General features: G+C 41.1%; 1 protein-coding gene across 1 annotated transcript; it reads left to right on the top strand.

Annotated features, from left to right (window-relative positions):
- Positions 1 to 32: 32 nt before the first annotated feature.
- LOC138951658 (sphingolipid delta(4)-desaturase DES1-like) lies at positions 33 to 9,084 on the top strand. Its single transcript, XM_070323202.1, has 3 exons — positions 33 to 195; positions 1,432 to 2,174; positions 5,104 to 9,084. The coding sequence occupies exons 1-3, from the start codon at positions 114 to 116 to the stop codon at positions 5,263 to 5,265; spliced, it is 987 nt and encodes a 328-aa protein (XP_070179303.1). The 5' UTR covers positions 33 to 113; the 3' UTR covers positions 5,266 to 9,084.
- Positions 9,085 to 16,216: the final 7,132 nt, after the last annotated feature.

Below are 16,216 nucleotides of genomic sequence, written 5' to 3'. Positions count from 1 at the left end.
TTCGCAGACAGCTTGCTCATGAATATTTATGAGAGTTCTGCTAACGTGACCGTCGGCGCAGCCGATCATCAGACGACTGCGAACGTTCAGTCCGTGTAGTCGATTGTGTAAAGATGGGCGCCCATGTATCAAGAACGGATTTTGAATGGGTATACACAGAGGAACCTCATGCAACTCGAAGGAAAGAAATCCTAGGTAAGTTTGAATTTCGTCTTTTCTGTTGTGTGTTGGAGGCTTGGCCGTGTTCCTCCCCTTATGCACTATTACTGCAACATCGTTCTAATCTGCTTCCCAAACTTCGATAGATCTGCGTGCTACGAATGTATAACCGCACCTGTCAGATAGAAGACCGAACGACACAATCAGACAATCATCAGAAACCCCACTTACGGGCCGATCTTCTCGATTTGCTTACCAGGTATTTCACGTCTCATAACTGCGTTCTCGTGGTCTGACTCAAGAGTATAACAGACAGATGCTGAGTGATGAACCGGCTTTTCGCGAGCGCTGGACTATAGCCTAGATAATGTGTCTGATGTACATTTTACTGTTATTGTTTTATGATAACTTTCGGCTTTTAGCGGCCCTTTCAGTTTCACGCTTGACTGATTGTGACCATCTCAGTTTGACTCATGCATGACAGGGTTTTAATGGAGTCTCGGGAGTGGAGTGGTGTGATGTGGGCTGTAGACTGTGTAGTTGAGCTTGGGGTGAGAAAGCTGGGGACAGTAAATTGTGACACACTAGGCAGTAGAATCATAGAATGGGGACTGTTGGCTTATCGGGAAAGTACCCTCCTCCCGTTGAAGGTCAAAATGTGAATACCGGGTGTCTGACCAACGAAAAGAAGTAAAGCAGAAGAAGAATGATGGGTGTGACTGTGAGTGCTAGTGCTAGATTTGATAACATAAGTTTGGCAGTTGACTTTGATGGGTTGGACATTGAAGTGACATTTACTTAAAACTTTTTTTAACGAAATGGATTGTAGACGTGCGGGGTGTTCCGCAGCACTGCAATTGGTGACACGCAAAGCTTTTTGCCGTTTCATTTCCTTCACGATCACAAAGTTTACAACAGTTACTATCCCATCTATCTAAGAATTATAAAAATGCCAATAAAGCGAAAATGGGAGCACCATTCTCTCTCGCTCTCTCTTTCACCACATCGCTGCACTGGTGTCAACACATGCCCAAGTACCAAAGGTTGGGGGTTCCGGTGGTAAATACCATCTTCTGTGACCACCCAAAAATGACACTGATTTCTTACAGTAAGTTACACAAAATTACAAGGTTTTTAAAAGCAAACCCCCACGCTATAGCTTTGAAGCTTGGGTGGCCTTGACGTGATGGCAGTGTTTCTCTGCAAATGTTGTGCTGTGCTCTTCTATAAATTCTGTCAAACAATAACACAGGCCTTTTTTGTTCTTTGCAGAGAAGTACCCAGAGGTGAAAAAACTCATGGGGCCCAACCCACGACAAAAATACATTGTGACTGTCATGGTGCTGGTGCAGTTTCTGACCATGTATCTGATCAGAGATGCAACCTGGTTCACAACAATTGTATTAGCCTACTGCTTTGGGGGCACCATCAACCACTCGCTGTCCCTGGCCATCCATGAAATTTCACACAACCTGGCCTTCGGTCACTCAAAACCCCTGGCCAACCGGATCTTCGGCTTCTTTGCCAACCTACCGCTAGGCATCCCCATGTCCATCTCCTTCAAGAAGTACCACTTGGAGCACCACCGTTACCAAGGCGACGCGGAGAAGGACGTGGACATCCCCTCCTATTTTGAGTGCCGCTTCTTTCAGAACACCTTCACCAAGCTCATCTGGCTCTTACTCCAGCCCTTCTTCTACGCATTCCGCCCCTTCTTTATGCGACCCAAAGCCGTCACTGCCCTGGAAATCATCAACACCATCATCCAGTTCTCCTTTGATTATGCTGTCTTTCACTTCTTGGGTGTCAAGTCCCTTGTCTACCTAATTAGTGGCACCTTTCTGGCTATGGGGATCCACCCTCTGGCTGGCCACTTCATCTCGGAGCACTACATGTTCGTGAAGGGCTACGAGACCTACTCATACTATGGGCCTCTAAACATGTTGACCTGGAATGTGGGTTACCACAATGAACACCACGACTTCCCCTACATCGCTGGATGCAAACTGCCAGAGGTGAGCTGGTCAACAACCTTTGTGTACGTGTGTGCTGTTTTTCAATTTTAAGTCTTTCTTTCTTCTATGAAAAATGTTATTAAAGGCACAGTGCAGCTCACAGCCTTCGTTTTGCGTTTTTGTTGCAGCTGAGTCACATTTACTTTCAAAAATCCTCCTATGGTAGTAAAACTACCCAACAACGACATCTGTGAGGCTCGACAGTTTCTTATTCACGCGAGTGCATAAATTAACCTAGTTATTACGTGGTGTTTGGTCGGAGTTTGATTCAACTGAGCGATTCCGGCCTCCATTTTGTTTTACACAAACTCATGATGATGTCTGACATAGTTTGCTAGTGACGTGTCTTTTTGTGCATGATGTGGTGATCTACCTGATCTAAATTTAGATCCAAAAATAGGTCAAGACCAGCCGGGTCCGAGTATAAAATTAATTCATAACAAAAATCGCAGTTCTTGACTCTTTGGGTGCAAGTCAATGAAACTTGGTAGTTCTTCTAGGATAGCTGCCTGAGGTATGACTAAAAGCCCCAGGGGCTCCGTGCACCTGGATTTGACAAGTTCAGTACCTTTAAGTTTTTAGAAAAAAGTCAGCTTGCACTTTGAATTAATGAATGTGACTGAGATTCAATTTTTGTGTGTTTCTTTAAATTTATTTTATTTTGTTCATTTTTACATTTAGTCAAGTTTTGACTAAATGTTTTAACATAGAGGGGGAATCGAGACGAGGGTCGTGGTGTATGTGTGTGTGTGTGTCTGTCTGTGCGTGTGTGTGTGTAGAGCGATTCAGACCAAACTACTGGACCGATCTTTATGAAATTTGACATGAGAGTTCCTGGGAATGATATCCCCGGACGTTTTTTTCTTTTTTTTGATAAGGCCAAAAAGAAAAAAAAAGGTCTGTTTACGGTAACATAGGGTGAAAAAATAGGGTCAGTATGTCGGCTTTTTTTTTCTTTTTTTTTCTCCCCTCTCTATGATGTTTCACAGTTCATTTCTTCTCATCAATCCCTGTTTTTGCCCAACATAACTATAAACAGTACCGGCACGGTTGGCATAGTGGTAAGGCGTCTGCCCCGTGATCGGGAGGTCGTGGGTTCGAACCCCGGCCGGGTCATACCTAAGACTTTAAAATTGGCAATCTAGTGGCTGCTCCGCCTGGCGTCTGGCATTATGGGGTTAGTGCTAGGACTGGTTGGTCCGGTGTCAGAATAATGTGACTGGGTGAGACATGAAGCCTGTGCTGCGACTTCTGTCTTGTGTGTGGCGCACGTTATATGTCAAAACAGCACCGCCCTGATATGGCCCTTCGTGGTCGGCTGGGCGTTAAGCAAACAAACAAACAAACTATAAACAGTACTTTGAGCTTACCTCCCTTCTGTCGTCTGCTGTTTGAGCGCAAACAGCTCTATTTTGGATGCGTTTTTTTTTTTCAGACGATCCAAAAAAAAGATTAGGGTCGGGCCTAAAAACTAGGGTCGGTCGGGTTACCGTAAACAGACCTTTTTTTTTTTTTTTGCCTAAATACGATGACGTCATATCCGGCTTTTTGTAAAAGTTGAGGCGGCACTGTCATACCCTCATTTTTCAATCAAATTGATTGAAATTTTGGCAAAGCAATCTTCGATAAAGGACGGACTTCGGTATTGCATTTCAGCTTGGTGGCTTAAAAATTAATTAATGACTTTGGTCATTAAAAATCTGAAAATTGTGAAAAAATAAAAACATTTATAAAACGATCCAAATTTACGTTCATCTTATTCTTCATCATTTTCTGATTCCAAAAACATATAAATATGTTATATTTGGATTAAAAACAAGCTCTGAAAATTAAAAATATAAAAATTATGATCCAAATTAAATTTTCGAAATCAATTTAAAAACTTTCATCTTATTCCTTGTTGGTTCCTGATTCCAAAAACATATAGATATGATATGTTTGGATTAAAAACACGCTCAGAAAGTTAAAACGAAGAGAGGTACAGAAAAGGGTGCTATCCTTCTCAGCGCAACTACTACCCCGCTCTTCTTGTCAATTTCACTGCCTTTGCCACGAGCGGTGGACTTACGATGCTACGAGTATACGGTCTTGCTGAAAAATTGCATTGCGTTCAGTTTCATTCTGTGAGTTCGACAGCTTGACTAAAATGTTGTATTTTCGCCTTACGCGACTTGTTATATTTGCAGAAAAAAATCAGCTCAACAGTTGTAGTTGAAGAAAAGATCAAAAAGGTTTTTAAAAAAGATTGTGACGCTATCACTGTATCAGTCTATGAGAACAATGGCTGTGGGTGTATGAAGTATCAGGACAAGTGACGGGAGGGGGTTGGGGTAGGGCAGGTAGTGAAAGAAAGCAGTGCACATTCAGTTTGATGTGTAGCAGCTGTTACACTTACAGCCGTGGTTGATGCCCTTCATATTATGTATAATATTTAAATGTACAGAGGCAGTTGTGTGTTTAACATTTTGTGCATGCCACCTTTCATGGCGGGACCAGAAAGTTTTCGCGTAATAGATCAATTGTAGCATTTGTAGAACATAAGCTGTTACACAAAAGAGCTGTGTGGACATTGCAGAGATTGCATTTGTACTAAACAAAATTCGGTTCCGTCCAAACTAGTTTTAAGTACCAACCAGGTAGGTAGACATCAATCCTTTCAGACTCAGAATATATGATGTAATGTATAGATCTGAAATAATGACCGGAAACCAGTTGACACTTTCAGTCATCTCACTCAAGTTTATATGTAACTGTAACGCTACATAAAGTTGATAAACATCACTGTAACATACACATTCCCCACTTTCAGGCCTGCTGTTGCCGTCAGTATTAGCTGTCCTCAAAGGATAGTTACCACGGTACAGATTAAGGCAATTCATGTATCAAAAATGACCTTATTAACTTCTTATGCTGATTCTCTGTGTTTCAGATCCGCAAGATCGCTCCTGAGTACTATGAGAATTTACCTTTCCACACTTCATGGGTCAAGGTGCTGTGGGACTTTGTGTTCGATCCTGAGATTGGCCCATACTCTCGTATTCGTCGCCCCGTCAAGGAAGTTGCAGGGCCTACTGCCACAGAAACTCAATAATTCTGCCGTCTAGCTCATCGTTGCGAGTGAACAATTTATGTGGAGTTGTTTGGCCAGTATTTATTCATTTGGTATGAACTCTACGAAGGTAAGCATTCACTATATTGCCCAGCTTATTTTAGCTGTCATTAATAATTTCTGGATTTGATGTGTTCTCCACCTTTATTTAAGTAGAATGCCACTTTTCCTTCTGCGATTTCTCCCCTCCTATTGTTCTACTTTGATACGATTTGCAACAAACAGTAATAGCGTTAACCGGTAATCACCGGTATTTTACCGGTTGAAATGAGAAAATACCGAAATAAAATTGGCTGCCGGTATGACCTACCGGTTGATTTTTAAAACAACCGGTTTGTTTTTTTACTGGTAAAACAACAAAACCAGTATTCTGAGTTGGACTCCTACTGGTTCCAATGACCAGCCTACCGTTTTTTTTCTGGACTGTTTGCATCATTAAAGTTTGTGTACCGGATTGAAAACATACTAGCGCCATCACTGACAAAGCTTTGTACATATGGATTTACGCATTTGTTTCTGTACTAGACAGACTGGAAATCTCAAGAATATTAGCTGTTGTACTGCACTTGAGCAATCTGTCTTAACAGCATTTCTTGTAGTAAATGTTACTGTTATATATATATCATACAGATGTGCAATTTGCAACCACAGGATCCTGTAACAAAGGAAGTGTTTGTGAACCTACTCTCTGTGTGTTTCTTTGACTCTTTAAAACATCTGGACAGTCTGAAATATTTGTTGTCAATAAATTGAATCATGAAAATCAATAGATTAGATACATAGTTATACGAAGTATACATTTAAATTGTCAGAATAAACCAACAAAGGCTTTGTTTTTATTTTGCGATACTTAGTGAGAAGCACATACAATTTTTTCTTCCCTCTAGATAATGTTTTATTTGACTCGGAGCTGATGTTTCTGTCATATTCTGGTGTTTTTTTGCCCACAGGGTAATTGTCTGTTGTAATAAACATTTCTAATCACTAATTTCTAATTAACTGAACAAATACTTTGAATAATTTCTCACAGGAGACTTTTTTCAGCTGAAAATGTAAATTATATACATCAATGGTTTCGGATAGGATGGTTCAGTTAAAAATATTTTCTAAAACTGCCCCTCACCAGCCTTCATGGTTGTGCTTCACAACTACAATTATGTCCCATGAGAATTTGATTGAGGGGATCAAATGATCCATAGTCTTTTGCCCAACCCTGTGTGCGTGTGAACCTGAATGTCAGTGCTTGTGCGGGTTTGCAGATTACAGGAGCTTTTGACAATCATACTCGTAATCATTTTCTTTACTAGGCTTGGAACCTGTTGGCTTTTAATGATATTTGTATAGTAAGTAATGTAATTAGGTAAAGATTTGGATGAGTTTTATTTCATAATTCATTTTCTGCAAAGATTAGGTTACTTGTAAAAGAAATCCTGGTGGCTTACAGTATCAGGATGACAAAAATACGCGACTGTTAGTGACATTTGAAGAAAAACTTAGTGCTATACAAGTGAGCTCGAAGGCCGCAATGAGTGGAGTGAAAATATGCAATCCTAGCAATGGTTTTATTTGAATACTCAGAAGTGTGTGTGTGTGTAACCTTGTCTTTTAGCACATGATGTGTTGTACTGAGTCATTACGTGCATTTAATTTAAAATTCCTTTTATTATGAGGGGATGAAGAAATTGTCACATACATTCATCTCTTATTTTGTACAGTTAAAAGTCCCGCAAAAATCTGCTTTTTTTCTTTGAAAATATCATGGCTTTCGTCATAATTTCTAAAACAATAAAATAAAAAAAAACACAATGTTTGTATTTTTGTGTTGCTAAGGTTCTGACATGCATACTTCTGTGATCATTCAAGCAAGTACTTTTCGGCTAGCTTCTACTGTACTCATCAAGACAAGAAATTCGCAGTAAAAATATCATTTTTATTGAGAATTAGATTTTCAAGACATAAAGCATTGAGTCTGTCAGTAAATAGAACAGTGTGTTCCGGTTTCTTTAATTTTTCAGTAATTTTTTGTCTCCATATTCACGCTGGTGTGACGAAGAAGTGTCTAATGCTGTTGTGAAGTTGGATAAACCTGAATAACAGTGTGGAGGAGCACCGGTTTTCCTTCGAGTCGAGCTGGAGCGACTGTTCTTTACTGTATGGTTCAACATGCGAACATCATCCAGCTTTTGCATTCTCTCTGCTGTTTTTGCCTTTTCTGTCATAAACTTCCATCATATTATGTAATTTGGCTGCACTGCTTCCGTCTTTCCAAGGAACAAAAGTGATACAGCTCTGATGATTCCTAAGATTGTTGGTACCTCAGCAACCACTGTGGTTGGTGTGTCCAAGGTTGCGTTGTTGGGGACATGCTTTAATTATGCTAATGAGCGCATACTCCCCACCCTCCCATTGCCCTTAATGAATGATTGCACACTTGCCAAAAAGAAAAAGCGAATGGAATTTGTGTGCGTCTGAATCCAATTTGCTTTTTGAATTGTGTCATGCTTATAATGTCATTTTTTTTATGGATGTTTGTTTTCTTGCCTTTGTTGAATGTATGAAATATTTGTTGTACAGATATCTCATTTTATGTAGGTATGTGGGTTCATTTCCCTGAACTAGTCACACATGATAAAAAAATAATGGAGTTATACAATCTTTCGGAGGAAAAGTACGTAAAATCCAGCGTCATATTTTCCTTTTTAAAAAAATTTTATTTATAAATTTCATACACCTATACAAAGAGGGTCGTAATTACACTTGAGGATTATTATTCTGGTTTTTTTGTGCTTGTAAATTGTTGAAATTTTAAAAGGGCTGCTGCGTGGTTTATGTGTAGATGCTTGCTTGAGCAATGTTTGGGTTTTACAAGCTTGTGCACTCAGTTGTTATTGCATCAGCCTTTTTCTTCAGTTTCAGGGTTGACTCGTGTTGAATTTATCAATATCTTTCCAATTTTGCTTTAAACTCTTACAGATACAAAGGATGGTATTTTGAATAAAGTGATGTATATGAGATTATTGTATCTTTTCTGACAAAACGTAGGTTATGGTAATAATTGAGTGGACTGTGTCTGAAAGTAATATATTGTAGGGTTCTGCAATTGTCTGTGTTGCTTTTTTAACAACACTTCCGGAATCACTGCTTGAGTTGCATCTTTCTTACCCCTGATTTTTGTAAACAAGCTTGTTGCAGCTGTTTTTATTTTGTGTTCATATTATTTGTTTATTTGTCTTTTTTTTCTCTCGGTATTTATGTGAAAGATTATTGAAATCTACAAACTATTTGGATAAAGAACTTCATATTTTTCTTAAAGGAATGTGCCTCACGATTATTTGCTAACGTGTTAAAAGTTACTGTTTAAAGTGGTTATTCGTTGTTCAAAATGTGACAAACACATGGTTTCTTTCTTATTTACAGTATTTCTATTTTAGAAATAGCTGACTTTATAAATGCAGTCATACAGCTGTTTGCCTAAAAAGGAAAAAATCAACAATGCATACATTAATATGAGTCTTCATAAAGATAAAGAATTATTGAGGCAAACAAATTGAAAGAATTCTGCATGTCTTGACTGAATTCGATGATTAAACTTCAAAGTTTTCTGTGAGTGAACTGTACAACTGATTTGTTACAGCTGTCCGACATGAAAGAGTTTTTCTACTTTTTGGAAGTGATTTTTTTTGTTATACCCTTTGTTATAGACTGCACAGGTCTTTAAAGTATGTATGGAATGGTACTGTTCTTGTGGAGCTTGTGAAACGACCTTCTCAAGTAATAAACTGGACTGAACCATAAACAAAAGCATGTGAGTGACTCTGTGTGTGTGTGTGGGTCTCTCTCTCTCTCTCTCTCTTTCTCTCTCTCTCTCTCTCTCTCTCTCTCTCTCTCTCTCTCTCTCTCTCTCTCTCTCCTTTTAAACTCAGGTCAAAACGAAAGTGTCACCCCCCGCGGGTTAAGGGGAAGAATTTACCGGATGCTCCCCAGCATGTCGTAAGAGGCGACTAACGGATTCTGTTTCTCTTTTTACCCTTGTTGAGTGTTTCTTGTATAGAATATAGTCAATTTTTGTAAAGATTTTAGTCAAGCAGTATGTAAGAAATGTTAAGTCCTTTGTTCTGGAAACTTGCATTCTCCCAGTAAGGTAATACATTGTACTACGTTGCTAGCCTCCTACATGGGGAGGTGCCCTGTCATTCTGCAATAGATTGATGTCATAGACTCCTACATGGGGAGGTGCCCTGTCATTCTGCAATAGATTGATGTCATAGACTCCTACATTGGGAGGTGCCCTGTCATTCTGCAATAGATTGATGTCATAGACTCCTACATTGGGAGGTGCCCTGTCATTCTGCAATAGATTGATGTCATAGACTCCTACATGGGGAGGTGCCCTGTCATTCTGCAATAGATAGATGTCATAGACTCCTACATTGGGAGGTGCCCTTAGATTTTTGTCCTTCACTGGGAGGTCACCTGTCCAGTAATTCTGCAATAGATTGATGTCCTTCATTGGGCGGTGTCTCATCATTCTGCCATAGATTGATATCCCGCCATTCTCCCATAGATTGATGTCCTTCATTGGGCGGTGTCTCATCATTCTGCCATAGATTGATATCCCGCCATTCTCCCATAGATTGATGTCCTTCATTGGGCGGTGTCTCATCGTTCTGCCATAGATTGATATCCCGCCATTCTCCCATAGATTGATGTCCTTCATTGGGCGGTGTCTCATCGTTCTGCCATAGATTGATATCCCGCCATTCTCCCATAGATTGATGTCCTTCATTGGGCGGTGTCTCATCGTTCTGCCATAGATTGATATCCCGCCATTCTCCCATAGATTGATGTCCTTCATTGGGCGGTGTCTCATCATTCCGCCATAGATTGATATCCCGCCATTCTCCCATAGATTGATGTCCTTCATTGGGCGGTGTCTCATCATTCTGCCATAGATTGATATCCTGCCATTCTCCCATATTGATGTCCTTCATTGGGCGGTGTCTCATCGTTCTGCCATAGATTGATATCCCGCCATTCTCCCATAGATTGATGTCCTTCATTGGGCGGTGTCTCATCATTCCGCCATAGATTGATATCCCGCCATTCTCCCATACAGTCGAACTCGCTTAAGACGAATCACTGGGGATCGGAAAAAAAGTTCGTCTTAACCAAAATTCGTATTAAGCAAGAAAATTGATTGATTTTTTTTTTTAATTTTTTTTTTTTAAGTCTTGTACATTTTATGGTGTTTCAATTTGTTTCTTTCGCAACTTTCATGCTGCTTCACGTTTAGACAATAAAGTGACATATTCAGGTACATGTTCATGTGTGTCTCATGTTGAGTGATGATTGTTGAGTTTGAGTGAGAGTGAGCACACAGATGTTTCATCCAGTTGTTACGTTTTTGGTCACACACACGCGCACACACTGACACTGTCCACATTCGCGGTGTTCCTATCATTTGTCCGGAATCACTTACCTTGGCGACGGGTAGCAAACCTTGGCCAATTTAGTTTTTTGTTTTTTTGTTGCAACATGATGTTCAAATCCAAATCGAAAGCACTGACTGACTGATAAACTATCGCGAACCGGCGAACGCAAACGTTGAGAGTGTGGTTTCCCTTGTCCAAGGGAAACCACTCTGGCATCTATATTTTTGGGCAATGGCTTCCGTTCGATGTTTCGTTTTTGGTATTCGCGAAGGAAATAAACGTCAGTCAGTCATTCATGTTCAGTGTCTGAGCTATCAATCACTTTGATTCTAAATTTGAAATTGTTTTGTGAGTACAGTGTAATCAGTTTAACTTTATTCAGTGATCGGTTGAGCAATGGTTCAAGCAGTCGACGCAAGGGAAGACTTTGACACACGTGTATTCAAACTTCTCAAATTCCCATGATATGTCGATCTCGGGACGAGTTTAAAGATTTCGTCATAAGCGTGAGTAAATTACAGACATTATGCATGCTTGGGAATCCAAAAAGTGCTCGTTATAAGCGTAAATTCGTTATAAAGAATTCGTTTTAAGCATTTTTTTTAAGCATGAAGAAAGAGGTATTCAGTTGGGAACTTAAAACTAATTCGTTATAAGTCAAAATTCGTAACTAGCGTGTTCGTTTTAAGTGGGTTCGACTGTAGATTGATGTCCTTCATTGGGCGGTGTCTCATCATTCTGCCATAGATTGATATCCCGCCATTCTCCCATAGATTTATGTCCTACATTAAGAAGTGTTCTACCACTACATGGACCTTACGCAGTTTACTTTTCTTAATCAGCATGCATGGATTGTTCCCTAGATTCATTCCTTCAAGAAAAAGCGTTTCTTACGGTTTCTTTTTCACAGTGTCAGTACTCGCAGTTCTTTGGTTATGCTACCTAAAGTGAAGGTTTTAATAGTGTCTTTTAACAAAGAAATTGTTTAACTGCACAGATCTTCGGCGGTGTCGTTAGGGCACACCAGCAGTCACACCTTTCTCCACAGAAACACTAACAGGTCTTTCCAGTACACGATGAAGTTCGCTTTTCGTAGGCTTCGTCAAGGGAGTCGGCTAATTATCGCTGCCAAGACAATTTTCATCCTGGTGTGCTGTTTCAGCTGTGAAGAAAACCGGTTCTTCGCCTCTGGAGATTTAGTGTGACGCGGGAAGATAACATTAATCATCGATGAAACCAGTTGAGAGAAGAAGAGAGAGTGAGAGAATGTGTGTGGCTGGTGGTGTATCTCATGGAGACGCCGTTTGAAACGCAACGGAACAATAATATGCATGCGCTCTCCAACATCTTCCAATAGTGCAATAACTGACAGACCCGCCAACGCAGAGCTAGGGAAGATACTTTAGTATGCACATTCTATTGTGACATTAAAAGCATGCTGGCATGTCTTTCAGTGTGGCTGTCTGTGTTTTTGTCTCTAACGGAGACGTTTCAAACACAATCGAACAATATGCATGCGCCGCTCTCCCACATGATACATCTTCCAATAAACATGATGTCAAGGGAAGGCAAAAACACTGACCCACCCACGTAGAGCTAGGGAGGATATTTTTGTGTGTAAATCCTATTGCCTTGTATTGGGACATAAAAAGCATGCTGGCATGTATTTTGCAGCCTAGCAACCGTGCACATCAAGCTAGAATGTTGCTGATGATGTTTACCGGCTCTCTCGGTCTCTTATTTTTCTGTAAGTCTTGATGGTTTGAGTGAGAATGCTCTCTCTCTGTCCGAGTTTGTCTCTGTCTCTGTCTGTATGTCTCTCTCTCTCTCTCTCTCTCTCTCTCTCTCCTCTCTCAGTCTCTCTCTCTCTCTCTCTCTCTCCGCCACCCCGCACTCCCCGGTATAGTCTTTGTACCTCTCTGTCTCTCTCGCACGCACACACACACACGCGCGCGCAGACACACACACACAGACGTACAAACACGGACGCGCGCACAGACACGCAGACACACACACACGCACGCTTACTTTCTTGGCTTGCTTGCTTACAAGTGCGCTCTCCGCCCGGCTGTCTCTGTCTCTCTATACTGTCGCGCACAGTTTTTTTGAGAGTTTCAGAAGTAAGGTTCTCGTGCCTTTTTCAGACCGTGTAATTGTGAACATGTTACTGGGGGTAAACGTAGGGTTGATCGCTGCAACATGCGGTGCATGCTGTTTGCAAATGAAAATGCACTGTCGTTGCCAACCAACCACACGTTTTCACGACGCACCGACATACATCACATGTGGGAGAGTGTGTGTATGTGGGAGAGAGAGTTTTTGTGTATATGCACGGTGTGAGTGTGAGAGACTGAGCATGTGTGTGTGCGTGCGTCAGTGTGTGCGTGCGTCACTGTGTGGCGGCCACGGTGTGAGAGATCAAATCAAATCAAATCGAATCAAATTTTATTTTTCGAGGGTTGTGGCATAAGCAATACAACGAGCTTTTTTTCAACCAGCCCTCGCCCACAGAGGCCGGGGACTAATCTAATCACATATTTACACGGATATTAACGTAGAAATAGATTGTGTGTGTGAGAGAGAGAGAGGGAGAGAGAGAGAGAGACTTGAGTTTGAGTGTGTGTGGTTGTCTGTGTGCGTGTTCATGTGTAGAGGTGTGGAACAGGAAACTACCCATTTTGTCTCTTTTCTCCTTCTCTTCCAATTCCGACCCTTTCTAACCAATGGCACCTACTATATGCCTCCCCTCCCCTTCCCTCCGCGCCCACTCTCACACACACATTCATCCCCTCCTCTTACGCCAACGTCGCTGCACAAAATTAACCTGACATGTCGACATCTAGCTACACTTTATTTACCAGAACCACACTAGGAGCTTGTATCAAAACGCCGGTCGATTATTATTTACTGTGAATAGTAGTAGTAAGGAAGTAAGGATGAAGGAGTAAATAATGATTGACCGGTGTAACACGAGAAAATTACTCCCACGAGATTTTTACTCCGGAGTAAACATTTCGTACGAAAAAGTTACTCCCTTTACGAAAAAAACACTCCCCCATTGCACGAGAAAATTACTCCCCAAGACAGGTGAGTTCCGAGTAAACATTTCGTTCAAAAATGTTACTCCCCTGACGAATAATTAACGAATAAATTACTTCACCCCAACACGAGCAATTTAACTGCCCATGCCAGGTGTACGAAATTGTTACTCCCTTGTCCCCTGTTAGTCTTGGTGGTGGAAGGGGTGGAAGGAGGGTAGCGCGACATTCATGTGCGCGAGATCACTTATTGGCATTATCCCTTCGCCCGCATCCCATTTTTGCGTACGAGATTTTTACTGGAAGTAAAAAAAATGGGGAGTAAAAATTTCGTGGAGGGAGTAATTTTTTCGTGCCTTGGGGAGTTCATTTCTCGTACGAAAAGTGTACTCGGAGTAAGAATTTCGTACGAAATATTTACTCCGGAGTAAATTTTTCGTGGAGTAAAAATTTCGTGTTACACCGGCGCTTTGATACAAGGTCCTGTGTTGAACTAAGAACGACATACTGAGACTGAAATGAAATCGGCAACCCAAAAATATTCTTTTGTCAGTGCAAACGTACCTGCCGGACCGGCAACACCCTTGAAACTGAGTCAGTTTCGCAAGTAATAGGGAAGTTTCCTTTTACAAATAGAAAATCGCGCAAGGACTCGCGTAGGCACATATTCGCGTACATCCTTTTCTCTCTCTCTCTCTCTCTCTCTCTCTCTCTCTCTCTCTCTCTCTCTCTCTCTCTCTCTCTCTCTCTCTCTCTCTCCCCCTCTCTCTGTAGATCTTACACACACACACACATACACAGACGCAGTCAGACACAGACACGCTCACACACACACTCAAACACACACACACACACACACACACACACACACACACACACACACACACACACACTGTGACACACACATACACAGACGCAGTCAGACACAGACACGCTCACACACACACTCACACACACACACACTGTGACACACACACACACATATACTCACACTTGTAAAAACGATGGTACAAGACCTACATTTGGATAAGTGTGGTGGAATATGTGGGCCACTTTGCTTTCCCCCACTTCGTTGCTTGATTCTTTTTCCCCTTTAAAAAAAAGAAACGTTGTTCTGTGGTGCATGAAGCAGAACTAAACCCTATACTGACACAACTGCCGGGTTGACCTACCAGGATGTAAAGTAGGCCCACCAGTGCACAATTCAACATGAGAATGCAGCCAATGGAATACAGTGGACGCCGCTTAATAAAACCGCGGTTAATAGAGCCAGCCGCTTATAAAAGCCGATTTCAGACGGTCCGGATTTATCACTATATCTTATGTATTAGAAAAAGCCGGTTAATAAAACCAACCCGCCGCTTATTAAAGCCAGTTTTCCCTAAGAAATCACGTAGTTTGTGACTAAAACTCACATTATCTTGTTCTAATGTGGAAGACGACCAACAAACAAACACTCATAAAATCGTTCTTCTCTGCCGAGTAATGATTCGTGACGGTGACAGTGAAATTATTGATGTACCGAAGTGATCAAAGTACACGTACATGTACATAATTAAAACAAAAGTTCAACATCCTTCGTGAAGTTTTGTTTAGATTCAAACAAGTGTAAATGACGAAAGAAAGTGACTGAGTGACGTAAACAAACGAGACGAATTTTTTTCTTTCGAAAATGACGTATTCCTGGACCGCCGGTTAATAAATCCGCCGCTTATTAAAGCTATTTTTCGTCGGTCCAGAAGTGGCTTTATTAAGCGGCGACCACTGTACGTGTTAACAAGATTAACAAATGTAGTTCAGTTATGTGCACCTGATAAGCTTAAACACGCCAACAAAAATTGCCAGTTTATGGTCAGTGTCCTAGCCGTGACGTGTGTTTGTGTGTGTGTGTGTGTGTGAGTGTGTGTGTGTGTGTGTGTCAGTGTGTGTGTGTGTTTGTGTGTGTGTGTGTGTGTGTGTGTGTCAGTGTGTGTTCAAGTTGTGCATATGTGCCTGTGTGTTTGTGTATATGTGTGTGTGTGTGTGTATGCGTGCATGCATGCGTGCATGTGTTTGTGTGTGTGTGTGTGACAGATTTTGTTTAATGAAGTTGTGTGTCTACTTTTCTACCTTTTCTGTGAAATGATAAAGCATCTGCGTTTTATTTGATTCGCTATTGATTATTCGTCTCGCTGTCCAGGCGGACAATATAAGAAGTGTGATCGACAAGAAGAAGACAGCTATTGATCTTGTTGCCCCTTCACGAGTTCGTGTTATCCTTGCACTTCAGGTGACCTTGAGAAATTCCGCATAAACGTTAATGTAAACCCAACCTGTACCATACGACTCCACACTGTGACAGGTGTGTTCATCCTAACGATACACCTGTGTACGATAATCCACCGAGTTAATCCAATCGCCTAAATTCAGAATTTTTCAAGATAGCAAACGCAATTTCGCATAGCTATTCGTGGTTTTATCTTG

This window comes from Littorina saxatilis, linkage group LG17 (assembly GCF_037325665.1).
Source record: "Littorina saxatilis isolate snail1 linkage group LG17, US_GU_Lsax_2.0, whole genome shotgun sequence".
NCBI lineage: Eukaryota > Metazoa > Mollusca > Gastropoda > Littorinimorpha > Littorinidae > Littorina > Littorina saxatilis.
The sequence above is the reverse complement of the archived record's forward strand: the minus strand, read 5'-3'. Positions and strand labels throughout refer to the sequence as shown.

Bases quoted from the DNA above. Each gene is read 5' to 3' on its own strand.
- LOC138951658 (XM_070323202.1), top strand. From the start codon at position 114: ATGGGCGCCCATGTATCAAGAACGGATTTTGAATGGGTATACACAGAG. The intron at 196-1,431 runs GTAAGTTTGAAT...TGTTCTTTGCAG, and splicing joins TCGAAGGAAAGAAATCCTAG to AGAAGTACCCAGAGGTGAAA. The intron at 2,175-5,103 runs GTGAGCTGGTCA...TCTGTGTTTCAG, and splicing joins CTGGATGCAAACTGCCAGAG to ATCCGCAAGATCGCTCCTGA.